The 18,578-nt window shown below is 42.6% G+C and overlaps 1 protein-coding gene across 1 annotated transcript in view; it reads left to right on the forward strand.

Moving 5' to 3' along the window:
* The window catches only part of kcnq3 (potassium voltage-gated channel subfamily Q member 3), a 161,400-nt gene that overhangs the window by 84,659 nt on the left and 58,163 nt on the right, over positions 1–18,578 (forward strand). Inside the window, exons 3-5 of the mRNA XM_090243467.1 lie at positions 10,688–10,778; positions 10,992–11,118; positions 12,768–12,940. Of these exons, the coding sequence (XP_090099593.1) occupies positions 10,688–10,778; positions 10,992–11,118; positions 12,768–12,940 (391 nt within the window). The remainder of the gene's footprint in view (positions 1–10,687; positions 10,779–10,991; positions 11,119–12,767; positions 12,941–18,578) is intronic.

Consider the following 18,578-nt stretch of genomic DNA (forward strand, 5'->3'; position numbering starts at 1 on the left):
AGGCAGTTAACCCACTGTTCCTAGGCCATCATTGAAAATAAGAATTTCTTCTTAACTGACTTGACTAGTTAAATAAAGGTAAATGTGTCGTGATATCGGCTTGAGGGGGGATATACATGGCTGTGACAATAACCAAGGAGAATTCTCTTGGGAGATAATACGGTCGGCAATTCTTGGTCAGGTGAACAAATGGACTTGAGTTCCTGTATGTTCTTACAATTACACCATGAGTCGTTAATCATGAAACATACACTCCCACCCTTCTTCTTCCCGGAGAAATGTTTATTCCTGTCTGTGCGACGTACAAAGAATCCAGGTAGCATGTCCCGAGAGAGCCATGTTTCCATGAAACAGAGTATGTTACAATCCCTGATGTCTCTCTGGAAAGCAACCCGTGCCCTAATTTCGTCTACCTTGTTGTCTAGAGACTGGACATTAGCGAGTAATTTACTCTGAAGTGGTGGGTGGTGTGCGCGCCTCCGAAGTCTGACCAGAAGACCGCTCTGTCTACCTCTTCTCTGGCGGTGTTGTTTTGAGTCAGCCTCAGGAATCATCTGAAATGCCCTTGGAAGTTCGGACAAAGGATCCGCTTCGGGAAAGTCATATTCCTGGTCGTAGTGCTGGTAAGTTGACGCCGCTCTGATATCTAATAGTTCTTCTGGCTGTATGTAATAACGCTTAAGATTTTCTGGGCCAACAATGTAAGAAATAATACATAAATAAACAAAATACTGCTTAGTTTCCTAAGGACTAGAAGTGAGGCAGTTCTCTTTGTCTGTGGCATTTTCCCTGTCTGGAACAGGCACCCCACCACACACTCTCGCTTCCGCTTGCCTCCAGCACACAGCCACTATTGGGGCGAGTGACTCTAAACTTACAATGGCTAGCCCCAAGTCGTTATATTTATTTTTTTGTGCATTTAGCTATTTTACTATTCGCCTCATGACTCCTGCATGCTTTGCTGACTGAACTTTCTTGTTTACCCAACCGTGGGACAGACTATGTTTTTCCCACACTCGGGACTCTGACTCTCTTTTGGTTAGACAGACTTCTGTTCACCCGTCCTATTCTAACGACCTCTCGCCAGCTTTGTATTCATGTTACCTGATGAAATTGCTGTACAATATGATCTTGTTGCCATTGAATGCACATTAAAATGTCATAAAATAACACTGTAGAGCTCTCCCTGTACAATGCCGTGCCTTGATTATATTACTGTTGATGATATCTGGAAATGTGCATGCACACCCTAGCCCATCTACTGTTGCTAGTCCCAATTCTGACTTGTGCACTGATATCTGCTTCACTGATTTCTGCTCTCATCCGTTAAAACTTCTTTAGCCTAGGCGTCCCGCTCAGCGGGACAACTTCCGGTGAGCTGAAGGGCGCGTAATTCAAATAAATAATCATAAAAAATATGGATATTACACATTTAGGTACATGTGTCTTATATCAGTTGAAAGCTTAAATTCTTGTTAATCTTACTGCACTGTCCGATTTACAGTAGGTATTACAGCGAAAGCATGCCATGCGATTGTTTGAGGACGGTGCCCTACATCAAAATATTTTGCCATAAATTCACAAATAGCAATTTAAATATTCACTTACTTTTGCAAATCTTCCTCTAATTTGTCATCCAAAGGGTCCCAGCTTAAACATGTAGTGTTGTTTTGTTAGATAAAATCCTTCTTTATATCCCAAAAGGTCAGTTTAGTTGGCGCCATCGTTCTGAGTAATCCACTCGTTCAACATGCAGGGAAAGAAATCCGAAAATCTACCCCTAAACTTTGTTTTAACAAGTAAAAATATGTTTCTATTTACTCCTCAGGTACCCTAAAATGTAATCAAACTAAAATATTTCTTATGGAAAGAAGTATGTTCAATAGGAAACAGGTGCGTCCTTTCTTCATCGCGCGCGCAAACACGAATTTCCAAGACTTTGTCCCTGTACTAAAACTGATATTTCTTATTAGTTTTGAAAGTTACAAGCCTGAAACCTTGAACAAAGACTGCTGACACCCTGTTTGACTCAGCCATGCCTCCTTGCCCGTCCAACATTTCCTCATCTCCCACCCCTTCTAATGCTACTAGCCCCAATGCTCCTCTTTTCCCGCTGCCCCTCTACAAAGTTTCTCCCTGCAGGCAGTCACTGAGTCCAAGGTGCTAAAGGAGCTCCTTAAACTTGACCCCCCAAAAATATCTGGGTCAGATGGTTTAGACCCTTTCTTCTTTAAGGTTGCTGCCCCTATCATCACCAAGCCTGTCTCTCCTCTCGGGGGAGGATCCCATTGCTTGGGAGGCAGCCACGGTTCATCCTTTATTTAAAGGGGAGATCAAGATGATCCTAACTGTTATAGGCCTATTTCTATTTTGCCCTGTTTATCAATAGTGTTGGAAAGACCTAGTATTCTTCCTAGTATGCAATCTGGTTTCCGATCAGGTTATGGATGTGTCACAGCAACCTTAAAGGTCCTCAATGATGTCACCATTGCCCTTGATTCTAAGAAATGTTTTGCTGCTATTGTTATTGAGCTTTTGATACAGTATCAAATTTTATTATAAATCCCTTCTTACATCAGCTGATATCTCAACGTGCTGTACAGAAACCCAGCCTAAAACCCCAAACAGCAAGCAATGCAGGTGTAGAACACGGTGGCGAGGAAAAACTCCATAGAAAGGCCAAAACCTAGGAAGAAACCAAGAGGGGAACCAGGCTATGAGGGGTGGCCAGTCCTCTTCTGGCTGTGCCGGGTGGAGATTATAACAGAACATGGCCAAGATGTTCAAATGTTCATAGATGACCAGCAGGGTCAAATAATAATAATCAAAGTGGTTGTTGAGGGTGCAACAGGTTAGCACCTCAGGAGTAAATGTCAGTTGGCTTTTCATAGCCGATCATTCAGAGTATCTCCTCCGAGAGAGAAAGAAAGAATTAGAGAGAGTATACTTAAATTCACACAGGACACCGGATAAGACAGGAGAAATACTCCAGATGTAACAGACTGACCCTAGCCCCCCGACACATAAACTACTGCAGCATAAATACTGGAGGCTGAGGCAGGAGTGGTCGGGAGACATTGTGGCTCCGTCCGACGATACCCCAGGACAGGGCCAAACAGGCAGGATATAACCCCACCCACAGCCCCCACACCAGTAGAGGGATATCTCCAACCACCAACTTAACATCCTGAGACAAGGCAGAGTATAGCCCACAAAGATCTCCCCCTCGGCACAACCCAAGGGGGGTGTGCCAACCCAGACAGGAAGATCACGTTAGTGACTCAACCCACTCAAGTGACGCACCCCTCCCAGGGACAGCATGGAAGAGCACCAGTAAACCAGTGACTCAGCCCCTGTAATAAGGTTAGAGGCAGATAATCTCAGTGGAGAGATGAGAAACGGCCAGGCAGAGACAGCAAGGGCGGTTCGTTGCTCCAGTGCCTTTCCATTCGCCTTCACACTCCTGTGCCAGACTACACTCAATCATGTGACCTACTGAAGAGATGAGTCTTCAATAAAGACTTAAAAGTTGAGACCGAGTCTGCGTCTCTAACATGGATAGGCAGACCATTCCATAAAAATTGAGCTCTATAGGAGAAAGCCCTGCCTCCAGCTGTTTGCTTATAAATTCTAGGGACAGTTAGGAGGCCTGCGTCTTGTGACCGTAGTGTACGTGTAGGTATGTACGGCAGGATTAAATCGGAAAATTGGGTAGGAGCAAGCCCATGTAATGCTTTGTAGGTTAGCAGTAAACCTTGAAATCAGCCCTTGCCTTAACAGTAAGCCAGTGTAGAGAGGCTAGCACTGGAGTAATATGATAAAATGTTTTTGTTCTTGTAAAGATTCTAGCAACTGTGTTTAGCACCAACTGAAGTGTATTTATTGCTTTATCTGGGTAGCAGGAAAGTAGAGCATTGCAGTAGTCTAACCTAGAAGTGACACAAGCATGGATACATTTTTCGGCATAATTTTCGGACAGAAAGTTTCAGATTTTTGCAATGTTACGTAGATGGAAAAAAGCTGTCCTTGAAACATTCTTGATATGTTCGTCAAAAGAGAGATCAGGTTCCAGAGTAACGCCGAGGTCCTTCACAGTTTTATTTGAGACGACTGTACAACCATCAAGATTAATTGTCAGATTCAACAGAAGATCTATTTGTTTCTTGGGACCTAGAACAAGCATCTCTGTTTTGTCCGAGTTTAAAAGTAGAACATTTGCAGCCATTCACTTCCTTATGTCTGAAACACAGGCTTCCAGCAAGGGCAATTTTCGTGCTTCACCATGTTTTATTGAAATGTATAGCTGTGTGTCATATGCATAGCAGTGCAAGTTAACATTATGTTTCCGAATGACATCACCAAGAGAAAATATATAGTGAAAACAATAGTGGTCCTAAAACGGAACCTTGAGGAACACCGAAATTTGCAGTTGATTTGTCAGAGGACAAACCATCCACAGAGACAAACTGATATCTTTCCAACAGATAAGATCTAAACCAGGCCAGAACTTGTCCGTGTAGACCAATTTGGGTGTCCAATCTCTCCAACAGAATGTGGTGATGGATGGTATCAAAAGCAGCACTAAGGTCTAGGAGCACGAGGACAGATGCAGAGCCTCGGTCTGACGTCATTAAAATGTAATTTACCACCTTCACAAGTGCAGTCTCAGTGCTATGATGTGGTCTAAAACCAGACTGAAGCGTTTCATATACATTGTTTTTCTTCGGGAAGGCTGTGAGTTGCTACACAACAGTTTTTTCTAAACATTTTTGAGAGGAATGGGAGATTCGATTTAGGCCGATAGTTTAAAAAAATATTTTCTGGGTCTAGGTTTGGCTTTTTCAAGAGAGACTTTATTACTGCCACTTTTAGTGACTTTGGTACACATCCTGTGAATAGAGAGCTGTTTATTATGTTCAACATAGGAGGGCCAAGCACAGGAAGCAGCTCTTTCAGTAGTTTAGTTGGAATAGGGTCCAGTATGCAGCTTGAAGGTTTAGAGGCCATGATTATTTTCAGTAGACCATTCCATTCTTGTGGGCCGGCTAAGGAGTATTGGTGTCTCTGAGAGGTCTTTGGCCTGGTTTGCTAACTACTGTTCTCGAAGATTGCAGTGTATAAAGTCAGAACATCGGCTGTCTCAGCCACTTCCTGTCACCAAGGGTGTACCCCAAGGCTCGATCCTAGGCCACACGCTCGTCTCAATTTACATCAACAACATAGCTCAGGCAGTAGGAAGCTCTCATTCATTTATATGCAGATGATACAGTCTTATACTCAGCTGGCCCCTCCCCTGCACTATCTCACACCTGATTTAACTAACCTTGGGTTTGGTGATTATTAATTTAGTTAAATTGCAGTGTGTTAGTACTGGGCTAGAACACGATCAGTTTTAACAGGTGTGTTAGTACTGGGCTAGAACACGATCAGTTGTAACAGCTGTGTTAGTACTGGGCTTATTAGTGCTGGGCTAGAACTAGTTGATCAGTTGTAACAGGTGTGTTAGGACTGGGCTAGAACTAGTTGATCAGTTGTAACAGGTGTGTTAGTACTGGGCTAGAACACGATCAATTGAAACAGGTCTGATCGTACTGGGCTAGAACACGATCAGTTTTGACAGGTGTGTTACTACTGGGCTAGAACACGATCATTAGTACTGGGCTAGAACTAATTGATCAGTTGTAACAGGTGTGTTAGTTCTGGGCTAAAACTAGCTGATCAGTTGAAACAGGTGTGTTAGTGCTGGGCTAGAACTAGTTGATCAGTTGAAACAGGCGTGTTAGTACTGGGCTAGACCACGATCAGTTGCAACATATGTGTTAGTACTGGGCTAGAACTCGTTGATAAGTTGAAACAGGTGTGTTACTACTGGGCTAGAACACGATCAGTTGAAACAGGTGTTAGTACTGGGCTAGAACAGAATCAGTTGTAACTGGTGTGTTAGTACTGGGCTAGAACAAGATCAGTTGTAACAGGTGTGTTAGTACTGGACTTGAACTACAGTGCCTTGCGAAAGTATTCGGCCCCCTTGAACTTTGCGACCTTTTGCCACATTTCAGGCTTCAAACGTAAAGATATAAAACTGTATTTTTTTGTGAAGAATCAACAACAAGTGGGACACAATCATGAAGTGGAACAACATTTATTGGATATTTCAAACTTTTTTAACAAATCAAGAACTGAAAAATTGGGCGTGCAAAATTATTCAACCCCCTTAAGTTAATACTTTGTAGCGCCACCTTTTGCTGCGATTACAGCTGTAAGTCGCTTGGGGTATGTCTCTATCAGTTTTGCACATCGAGAGACTGAATTTTTTTCCCATTCCTCCTTGCAAAACAGCTCGAGCTCAGTGAGGTTGGATGGAGAGCATTTGTGAACAGCAGTTTTCAGTTCTTTCCACAGATTCTCGATTGGATTCAGGTCTGGACTTTGACTTGGCCATTCTAACACCTGGATATGTTTATTTTTGAACCATTCCATTGTAGATTTTGCTTTATGTTTTGGATCATTGTCTTGTTGGAAGACAAATCTCCGTCCCAGTCTCAGGTCTTTTGCAGACTCCATCAGGTTTTCTTCCAGAATGGTCCTGTATTTGGCTCCATCCATCTTCCCATCAATTTTAACCATCTTCCCTGTCCCTGCTGAAGAAAAGCAGGCCAAAACCATGATGCTGCCACCACCATGTTTGACAGTGGGGATGGTGTGTTCAGCTGTGTTGCTTTTACGCCAAACATAACGTTTTGCATTGTTGCCAAAAAGTTCAATTTTGGTTTCATCTGACCAGAGCACATGTTTGGTGTGTCTCCCAGGTGGCTTGTGGCAAACTTTAAACGACACTTTTTATGGATATCTTTAAGAAATGGCTTTCTTCTTGCCACTCTTCTATAAAGGCCAGATTTGTGCAATATACGACTGATTGTTGTCCTATGGACAGAGTCTCCCACCTCAGCTGTAGATCTCTGCAGTTCATCCAGAGTGATCATGGGCCTCTTGGCTGCATCTCTGATCAGTCTTCTCCTTGTATGAGCTGAAAGTTTAGAGGGACGGCCAGGTCTTGGTAGATTTGCAGTGGTCTGATACTCCTTCCATTTCAATATTATCGCTTGCACAGTGCTCCTTGGGATGTTTAAAGCTTGGGATATCTTTTTGTATCCAAATCCGGCTTTAAACGTCTTCACAACAGTATCTCGGACCTGTCTGGTGTGTTCCTTGTTCTTCATGATGCTCTCTGCGCTTTTAACGGACCTCTGAGACTATCACAGTGCAGGTGCATTTATACGGAGACTTGATTACACACAAGTGGATTGTATTTATCATCATTAGTCATTTAGGTCAACATTGGATCATTCAGAGATCCTCACTGAACTTCTGGAGAGAGTTTGCTGCACTGAAAGTAGAGGGGCTGAATAATTTTGCACGCCCAATTTCTCAGTTCTTGATTTGTTAAAAAAGTTTGAAATATCCAATAAATGTCATTCCACTTCATGATTGTGTCCCACTTGTTGTTGATTCTTCACAAAAAAATACAGTTTTATATCTTTATGTTTGAAGCCTGAAATGTGGCAAAAGGTCGCAAAGTTCAAGGGGGCCGAATACTTTCACAAGGCACTGTAGTTGATCAGTTGAAACAGGTTTGTTAGTACTGGGCTAGAACACGATCAGTTGAAACAGGTGTGTTAGTGCTAGGCTAGAACACGATCAGTTAAAACAGGTGTGTTAGTACTGGGCTAGAACTAGTTTATCAGTTGAAACAGGTGTGTTAGTTCTGAGCTTGTTAGAACCAGTTGATCAGTTGAAACAGGTGTTTTAGTACTGGGCTTATTAGAACTAGTTGATCAGTTGAAACAGGTGTGTTAGTACTGGGCTAGAACACGATCAGTTGTAACAGGTGTGGTAGTACTGGGCTAGAACACGATCAGTTGTAACAGGTGTGTTAGTACTGGGCTAGGACACGATCAGTTATAATAGGTGTGTTAGTACTGGGCTAGAACATGATCAGGTGTGTTAATATTGGGCTAGAACTAGTTTATCAGTTGAAACAGGTGTGTTAGTGCTGGGCGAGAACTAGTTGATCAGTTGAAACAGGTGTGTTAGTACTGGGCTAGAACACGATCAGTTTTAACAGGTATGTTAGTACTGGGCTTGTTAGAACTAGTTGATCAGTTGAAACAGGTGTGTTAGTACTGAGCTAGAACACGATCAGTTTTAACAGGTGTGTTAGTACTGGGCTTGTTAGAACTAGTTGATCAGTTGAAACAGGTGTGTTAGTACCTGGCTTATTAGAACTAGTTGATCAGTTTAAACAGGTGTGTTCGTACTGGGCTAGAACACGATCAGTTGAAACGTGTGTTAATACTGGGCTAGAACACAATCAGTTGTAACAGGTGTGTTAGTACTTGGCTAGAACACGATCAGTTGAAACAGGTGTGTTACTACTGGGCTAGAACACGATCAGTTGTAACAGGTGTGTTAGTACTGGGATAGAACTCGTTGATCAGTTGAAACATGTGTGTTAGTACTGGGCTAGAACACGATCAGTTGTAATTGGTGTTTTATTACTGGGCTAGAACACGATCAGTTGAAACAGGTGTGTTAGTGCTAGGCTAGAACACGATCAGTTAAAACAGGTGTGTTAGTACTGGGCTAGAACTAGTTTATCAGTTGAAACAGGTGTGTTAGTTCTGAGCTTGTTAGAACCAGTTGATCAGTTGAAACATGTGTGTTAGTACTGGGCTAGAACACGATCAGTTGTAATTGGTGTTTTATTACTGGGCTAGAACACGATCAGTTGAAACAGGTGTGTTAGTACTGGGCTAGAACACGATCAGTTGTAACTGGTGTGTTAGTATCTGGGCTAGAACACGATCAGTTGTAACAGGTGTGTTAGTACTGGGCTAGAACACGATCAGTAAAACAGATGTGTTACTACTGGGCTAGAACACGATAAGTTGAAACAGATGTGTTAGTCCTGGGCTAGAACACGATCAGTTGTAACTGGTGCGTTATTACTGGGCTAGAACACGATCAGTTGCAACAGGTGTGTTAGTACTGGGCTTGAACACGATGAGTTGAAACAGGTGTGTTAGTACTGGGCTAGAACTAGTTGATCAGTTGTAACAGGTGTGTTAGTCCTGGGCTTGAACACGATCAGTTGAAACAGGTGTGTTAGTACTGGGCTTGTTAGTACTGGGCTAGAACCAGTTGATCAGTTGTAACAGGTGTGTTAGTACTGGGCTAGAACACGATCAGTTGTAACTGGTGTGTTATTACTGGGCTAGAACACGATCAGTTGTAACAGGTGTGTTAGTACTGGGCTAGAACATGATCAGTTGTAACAATTGTGTTAGTACTGGGCTAGAACTAGTTGATCAGTTGAAACATGTGTGTTCGTACTGGGCTTGTTAGTGCTGGGCTAGAACACGATCAGTTGAAACAGGTGTGTTAGTACTGGGCTAGAACACGATCAGTTGAAACAGGTGTGTTAGTACTGGGCTTGTTAGTACTGGGCTAGAACCAGTTGATCAGTTGTAACAGGTGTGTTAGTACTGGGCTAGAACACGATCAGTTGTAACTGGTGTGTTATTACTGGGCTAGAACACGATCAGTTGTAACAGGTGTGTTAGTACTGGGCTAGAACACGATCAGTTGAAACAGGTGTGTTAGTACTGGGCTAGAACACTATCAGTTGAAACAGGTGTGTTAGTACTGGGCTTGTTAGTACTGGGCTAGAACCAGTTGAACAGTTGAAACAAGTGTTTTAGTCCTGGGCTTGAATGTGCACCTCCTGAATTGGTTCCCCTGGTAATTGATAGAGTAACAGTGGGGGCTACCGTAGCAACACTTCCTGACTGTAGGTAGCTAGAACTGTACACAGTGGTTACGTACCAAATGGCACCCTATTTGCTTGTAGAGCCCTGGCCAAAAGTAGTGCACTACATAGGCAATAGCGTGACATTAGGGGCTCAGGCACTTACTTGATTGATGGCTCTGTTTGGCACATGGCCTGTACTCTCTCGACCATATCCTGTTAGCAGGCATCCGGGAGTGACAACTTCCAACCCCTCACTGAGCCAAACTGAGTTGTATTGTTTCACTTTACAATTTCAACTAAAAAAGAGACCGAAGTGAAATGGACCAATCCGGTTTCAAATCAGCATACCTACAGGACCGACTAATTAATATCTACAAATGTAAGGGAATGTTGATGAGTATCTTCTGTGTGAACCTCAGTTGTGTATATCATTTTAACATGTGCTCCAGTTCTCTAAAGACGACAGTCAGTTAATGAGATACTAAGTCTGTTTACAATTGTTTAAGACATTTTAGATAAAATAGACGTTTTGTGGTCAAATGTGGTGTTTTTGAGGATCTGGGAACCTCTCCACTCCATTAATTTGGTTTATTTAGGGGATATATAAAGCAGAGATTTCTATAAACCCACACATTAGAAAGGACTGATGTCCCCCTAGTGGCATGGCTTTGTGATTACAAAATGGCTACTAGGTCGGACGGAATACAGTCTCAAATTGAGTTCACTGTAGACAATTATTGTTCATAAAAATACAATTCCATTTACTAATGAAGCATACTTTCTTATTGCAGCATATGGGCTGCCTTTGGTGCGAAATGGCTGGCCATACATTCTCCTGAATCTATTGTGAACTGTTCTAGTTTTCTGTCTTTGCAGATTTTTGATTGTGCTGGGATGTTTGATATTGGCCATACTAACAACTTTCAAAGAACACGAAAAGGCCTCCGGCCATTGGCTTGTTATATTGGTAAGTTTGAAGATTTATCTTGTAAATAAATGCACAAAAGTCCAATATTGAAATACATGCATCATAAATACAACACATTTTAATATTGGGTCCAATTGCAATAATATGTACTAATTAATGTAATGCATAATAATGCATAATAATTCATAATGATAGCAACATTTAATTTGATGTTACTGAAGGTATTCTATTTGCCTTGTTTGACTTTCTCAGGAAACATCCACCATATTTGTCTTCGGAACAGAGTTTGGGTTGAGAATATGGTCGGCAGGCTGTTGCTCCAGATACAAAGGATGGAGGGGGCGGCTCAAATTTGCCCGCAAGCCATTATGTATTTTAGGTAAGATTGAGGAAGTACAGAATACTTTTGGTTTTACCAGTACACAGCCATATTAAGAGCGCAGCAGTCTCTTCATCCAAATAAACAGATTTAGCATGTCTTTCATTTTTAGTCCTTGATTATTTGCAGTGCACGTAATTATAATTACCATTTACTACTATTATTTATTATTCATTATTAGTCAGGGCCATATCTGAAAATGTTAAGTACAAAATGCATATACACTCAATGGAATTTAAAATGCTGTTACAAAATCCCTTAAGGCCTGCATAGACTGTACAATTTTAGCCGTCTTATGCTACGATTTTGCCGTCCCAGACAAAAATGTCCTCGTGGGCAAATTCTTCGGTCGTAAACGATTGTCGGATATCTTGGCTTGTTCAGTGTGACAGGGTTTAGGTTTGCCAATGAAGCACCACTACGTGCAGTTGTAGGCTCCGACAAAGTTCTGTCAGTGTCAGAAATATTGAGCCATTATCATGTAGTGTGGCTGGTGTTACGATTCGATCCCTGTGACTGACCTGTTGGAACATGGGTGGCACTGAGTATGCACAGTCAGATGAATATAATAGTTTGATTTAAACGTTAACATGCTTTGCAAAAATAACAATTTCCCTAATAATCTTGTTTACATGACACATCTGAAATCAGGCTACCTGATGGGATTTTGATACGTGCACAAAATTGCCAATCAAAATAAACGTTCTACCACAGCGAATAAGCCAAGTTGGGACATATAAAGTTTGGTTTTGAAAACTTTTTCTAAGATGCATGCTTTCAGTTTTGACGAACTCACTTTACTCGCATATACTGTAAGATTAGAGGGAGGGACATACACAGATCAAATACACTGCTGAAGTTGACAAGCAAATTGTACAATCTGGCCAGGTTGATATCAAGATTTTTATTTGGTCAAATCGCACAGTGTGACATGTCATAAGCGTAAAAGACTGAACCTGACGTACAGTGTAGTAAGCCCTTTAGCTAATTACTAAAATATACTAGTACACAGCCATGTCTTTAAATAGTAAATACAGATATTCCCTATCAAATAAGGACTAACCCAGAGCAACCTGTTGGCACTACATCCAGAGTTGTGTTCATTAGGCACCAAAAGGAAGAAAAATGGACTGGAACAGGGACTACCTGGCTGGGACTACCTGGACTTGTCCAATAACAAATGCTCAAATGCAAAAGGTTTTACAACATTTTCTGCTGTTGCGTGCCCTAATGAACATGTTGTTATCAGATTTTTCAAAACTCAATCATCCACTCACACAGCATTCTTTATATCTATGTGATATTGTAGACTTATCAGCTAAATATACATCTATGGGCTGTTTTCCCTAATGAACCCTACTGAATATGACCCAGAACTTTTCAGAACACAATCATCCTCTCACACAGAATTCTTTATATCTGGTTGATCTGGTTGATATTGTAGACTTATGAGTTAAATATATAACTATAGGCTGGTTTCCCAGACACAGATTAAGCCTAGTTCTAGACCAAAAATCATGTTCAATAGAGATTCTCCACTAGGCTTAATCTGTGTCTGGGAAACCTTCCCTATGTTATACAAATTGACAATTGGTTTATGAATTGAATCTAATTTGGGATGTTTTGTCTTTTCATTTTCTCTCTGGTAGATATTTTTGTGCTGATTGCCTCGGTTCCGGTGGTTGCTGTGCGTAACCAAGGCAATGTGCTTGCCACGTCCCTGCGCAGTCTGCGCTTCCTGCAGATTCTGCGCATGCTCCGCATGGACCGCCGTGGAGGCACCTGGAAACTACTGGGCTCAGCCATCTATGCACACAGTAAGGTATGGTGTCCATAAACACTTACGCACACAGTAAGGTATGGTGTTCATAAACACTTACTCCATCTACTCCCACAGTAAGGTATGGTGTCCATTAACACTTACTCCATCTACTCCCACAGTAAGGTATGGTGTCCATAAACACTTACTCCATCTACGCACACAGTAAGGTATGGTGTCCATTAACACTTACTCCATCTACTCCCACAGTAAGGTATGGTGTCCATAAACACTTACTCCATCTACTCCCACGGTAAGGTATGGTGTCCATAAACACTTACTCCATATACTCCCACGGTCAGGTATGGTGTCCATAAACACTTACTCCATTACTCCCACAGTAAGGTATGGTGTCCATAAACACTTACTCCATCTACGCACACAGTAAGGTATGGTGTCCATAAACACTTACTCCATCTACGCACACAGTAAGGTATGGTGTCCATTAACACTTACTCCATCTACTCCCACAGTAAGGTATGGTGTCCATTAACACTTACTCCATCTACTCCCACAATAAGGTATGGTGTCCATTACCACTTACTCCATCTACTCCCACAGTAAGGTATGGTGTCCATTACCACTTACTCCATCTACTCCCACAGTAAGGTATGGTGTCCATTACCACTTACTCCAGCTACTCCCACGGTAAGGTATGGTGTCCATAAACACTTACTCCATATACTCCCACGGTAAGGTATGGTGTCCATAAACACTTACTCCATCTACTCCCACGGTCAGGTATGGTGTCCATAAACACTTACTCCATTACTCCCACAGTAAGGTATGGTGTCCATTACCACTTACTACATCTACTCCCACAATAAGGTATGGTGTCCATTACCACTTACTCCATCTACTCCCACAGTAAGGTATGGTGTCCTTACCACTTACTCCATCCACTCCCACAGTAAGGTATGGTGTCCATTACCACTTACTCCATCTACTCCCACAGTAAGGCATGGTGTCCATTAACACTTACTCCCTCTACTCCCACAGTCAGGTATGGTGTCCATTACAACTTACTCCATCTACTCTCACAGTAAGGCATGGTGTCCATTAACACTTACTCCATCTACTCCCACAATAAGGTATGGTGTCCATTACCACTTAATCCATCTACTCCCACGATAAGGTATGGTGTCCATAAACACTTACTCCATCTACTCCCACGGTAAGGTATGGTGTCCATAAACACTTACTCCATATACTCCCACGGTCAGGTATGGTGTCCATAAACACTTACTCCATCTACGCACACAGTAAGGTATGGTGTCCATTAACACTTACTCCATCTACTCCCACAGTAAGGTATGGTGTCCATTAACACTTACTCCATCTACTCCCACAGTAAGGTATGGTGTCCATTACCACTTACTCCCATCTACTCCCACAGTAAGGTATGGTGTCCATTACCACTTACTCCAGCTACTCCCACAGTAAGGCTTGGTGTCCATTAACACTTACTCCATCTACTCCCACAGTCAGGTATGGTGTCCATTACCACTTACTCCATCTACTCCCACAGTAAGGCATGGTGTCCATTAACACTTACTCCATCTACTCCCACAGTAAGGAATGGTGTCCATTAACACTTACTCCATCTACTCCCACAATAAGGTATGGTGTCTATTACCACTTACTCCATCTACTCCCACAGTAAGGTATGGTGTCCATAAACACTTACTCCATCTACTCCCACGGTAAGGTATGGTGTCCATAAACACTTACTCCATATACTCCCACGGTAAGGTATGGTGTCCATAAACACTTACTCCATATACTCCCACGGTCAGGTATGGTGTCCATAAACACTTACTCCATTACTCCCACAGTAAGGTATGGTGTCCATAAACACTTACTCCATCTACTCCCACAGTAAGGTATGGTGTCCATTAACACTTACTCCATCTACTCCCACAATAAGGTATGGTGTCCATTACAACTTACTCCAACTACTCCCACAGTAAGGTATGGTGTCCATTACCACTTACTCCATCTACTCCCACAGTAAGGTATTTTGTCCATTACCACTTACTCCATCTGCTCCCACAGTAAGGTATGGTGTCCATAAACACTTACTCCATCTACGCACACAGTAAGGTATGGTGTCCATAAACACTTACTCCATCTACGCACACAGTAAGGTATGGTGTCCATTACCACTTACTCCATCTACTCCCACAGTAAGGTATGGTGTCCATTACCACTTACTCCATCTACTCCCACAGTAAGGTATGGTGTCCATTAACACTTACTCCATCTACTCCCACAGTCAGGTATTTTGTCCATTACCACTTACTCCATCTACTCCCACAGTAAGGTATGGTGTCCATAAACACTTACTCCATCTACGCACACAGTAAGGTATGGTGTCCATAAACACTTACTCCATCTACGCACACAGTAAGGTATGGTGTCCATAAACACTTACTCCATCTACGCACACAGTAAGGTATGGTGTCTATAAACACTTACTCCATCTACTCCAACAGTAAGGTATGGTGTCCATAAACACTTACTACATCTACGCACGCAGTAAGGTATGGTGTCCATAAACACTTACTCCATCTACTCCTACAGTAGGGTATGGTGTCCATGAACACTTATTCCATCTACTCCCACAGTAAGGTATGGTGTCATGAACACTTACTCCATCTACTCCCACAGTAAGGTATGGTGTCCATAAACTTTTACTCCATCTACTCCCACAGTAAGGTATGGTGTCCATTAACACTTACTCCATTACTCACACAGCAAGGTATGGTGTCCATAAACACTTACTCCATTACTCCCACAGTAAGGTATGGTATCCATAAACACTTACTCCATCTACTCCCACAGTAAGGTATGGTGTCCATTAGCACTTACTCCATCTACTCCCACAGTAAGGTATGGTGTCCATTAACAGTTACTCCATTACTCACACAGCAAGGTATGGTGTCCATAAACACTTACTCCATCTACTCCCACAGTAAGGTATGGTGTCCATTAACACTTACTCCATCTACTCCCACAATAAGGTATGGTGTCCATTACCACTTACTCCATCTACTCCCACAGTAAGGTATGGTGTCCATTACCACTTACTCCATCTACTCCCACAGTAAGGTATGGTGTCCATTACCACTTACTCCAGCTACTCCCACGGTAAGGTATGGTGTCCATTACCACTTACTCCAGCTACTCCCACGGTAAGGTATGGTGTCCATAAACACTTACTCCATCTACGCACACAGTAAGGTATGGTGTCCATTAACACTTACTCCATCTACTCCCACAGTAAGGTATGGTGTCCATTAACACTTACTCCATCTACTCCCACAATAAGGTATGGTGTCCATTACCACTTACTCCATCTACTCCCACAGTAAGGTATGGTGTCCATTACCACTTACTCCATCTACTCCCACAGTAAGGTATGGTGTCCATTACCACTTACTCCATCTACTCCCACAGTAAGACATGGTTTCCATTAACACTTACTCCCTCTACTCCCACAGTCAGGTATGGTGTCCATTACAACTTACTCCATCTACTCTCACAGTAAGGCATGGTGTCCATTACCACTTACTCCATCTACTCCCACAGTAAAGTATGGTGTCCATAAACACTTACTCCATCTACTCCCACGGTAAGGTATGGTGTCCATAAACACTTACTCCATATACTCCCACGGTAAGGTATGGTGTCCATAAACACTTACTCCATATACTCCCACGGTCAGGTATGGTGTCCATAAACACTTACTCCATTACTCCCACAGTAAGGTATGGTGTCCATAAACACTTACTCCATCTACTCCCACAGTAAGGTATGGTGTCCATTACCACTTACTCCATCTACTCCCACAGTAAGGTATGGTGTCCATTACCACTTACTCCATCTACTCCCACAGTAAGGCATGGTTTCCATTAACACTTACTCCCTCTACTCCCACAGTCAGGTATGGTGTCCTTTACAACTTACTCCATCTACTCTCACAGTAAGGCATGGTGTCCATTACCACTTACTCCATCTACTCCCACAGTAAGGTATGGTGTCCATAAACACTTACTCCATCTACTCCCACGGTAAGGTATGGTGTCCATAAACACTTACTCCATATACTCCCACGGTAAGGTATGGTGTCCATAAACACTTACTCCATATACTCCCACGGTCAGGTATGGTGTCCATAAACACTTACTCCATTACTCCCACAGTAAGGTATGGTGTCCATAAACACTTACTCCATCTACTCCCACAGTAAGGTATGGTGTCCATTAACACTTACTCCATCTACTCCCACAATAAGGTATGGTGTCCATTACAACTTACTCCAACTACTCCCACAGTAAGGTATGGTGTCCATTACCACTTACTCCATCTACTCCCACAGTAAGGTATTTTGTCCATTACCACTTACTCCATCTGCTCCCACAGTAAGGTATGGTGTCCATAAACACTTACTCCATCTACGCACACAATAAGGTATGGTGTCCATAAACACTTACTCCATCTACGCACACAGTAAGGTATGGTGTCCATTACCACTTACTCCATCTACTCCCACAGTAAGGTATGGTGTCCATTACCACTTACTCCATCTACTCCCACAGTAAGGTATGGTGTCCATTACCACTTACTCCATCTACTCCCACAGTAAGGTATGGTGTCCATTACCACTTACTCCAGCTACTCCCACGGTAAGGTATGGTGTCCATTACCACTTACTCCAGCTACTCCCACGGTAAGGTATGGTGTCCATAAACACTTACTCCATCTACGCACACAGTAAGGTATGGTGTCCATTAACACTTACTCCATCTACTCCCACAGTAAGGTATGGTGTCCATTAACACTTACTCCATCTACTCCCACAATAAGGTATGGTGTCCATTACCACTTACTCCATCTACTCCCACAGTAAGGTATGGTGTCCATTACCACTTACTCCATCTACTCCCACAGTAAGGTATGGTGTCCATTACCACTTACTCCATCTACTCCCACAGTAAGACATGGTTTCCATTAACACTTACTCCCTCTACTCCCACAGTCAGGTATGGTGTCCATTACAACTTACTCCATCTACTCTCACAGTAAGGCATGGTGTCCATTACCACTTACTCCATCTACTCCCACAGTAAAGTATGGTGTCCATAAACACTTACTCCATCTACTCCCACGGTAAGGTATGGTGTCCATAAACACTTACTCCATATACTCCCACGGTAAGGTATGGTGTCCATAAACACTTACTCCATATACTCCCACGGTCAGGTATGGTGTCCATAAACACTTACTCCATTACTCCCACAGTAAGGTATGGTGTCCATAAACACTTACTCCATCTACTCCCACAGTAAGGTATGGTGTCCATTACCACTTACTCCATCTACTCCCACAGTAAGGTATGGTGTCCATTACCACTTACTCCATCTACTCCCACAGTAAGGCATGGTTTCCATTAACACTTACTCCCTCTACTCCCACAGTCAGGTATGGTGTCCTTTACAACTTACTCCATCTACTCTCACAGTAAGGCATGGTGTCCATTACCACTTACTCCATCTACTCCCACAGTAAGGTATGGTGTCCATAAACACTTACTCCATCTACTCCCACGGTAAGGTATGGTGTCCATAAACACTTACTC

This window comes from Oncorhynchus mykiss, chromosome 8 (assembly GCF_057628025.1).
Source record: "Oncorhynchus mykiss isolate SJ-2025 chromosome 8, ASM5762802v1, whole genome shotgun sequence".
Lineage (NCBI taxonomy): Eukaryota > Metazoa > Chordata > Actinopteri > Salmoniformes > Salmonidae > Oncorhynchus > Oncorhynchus mykiss.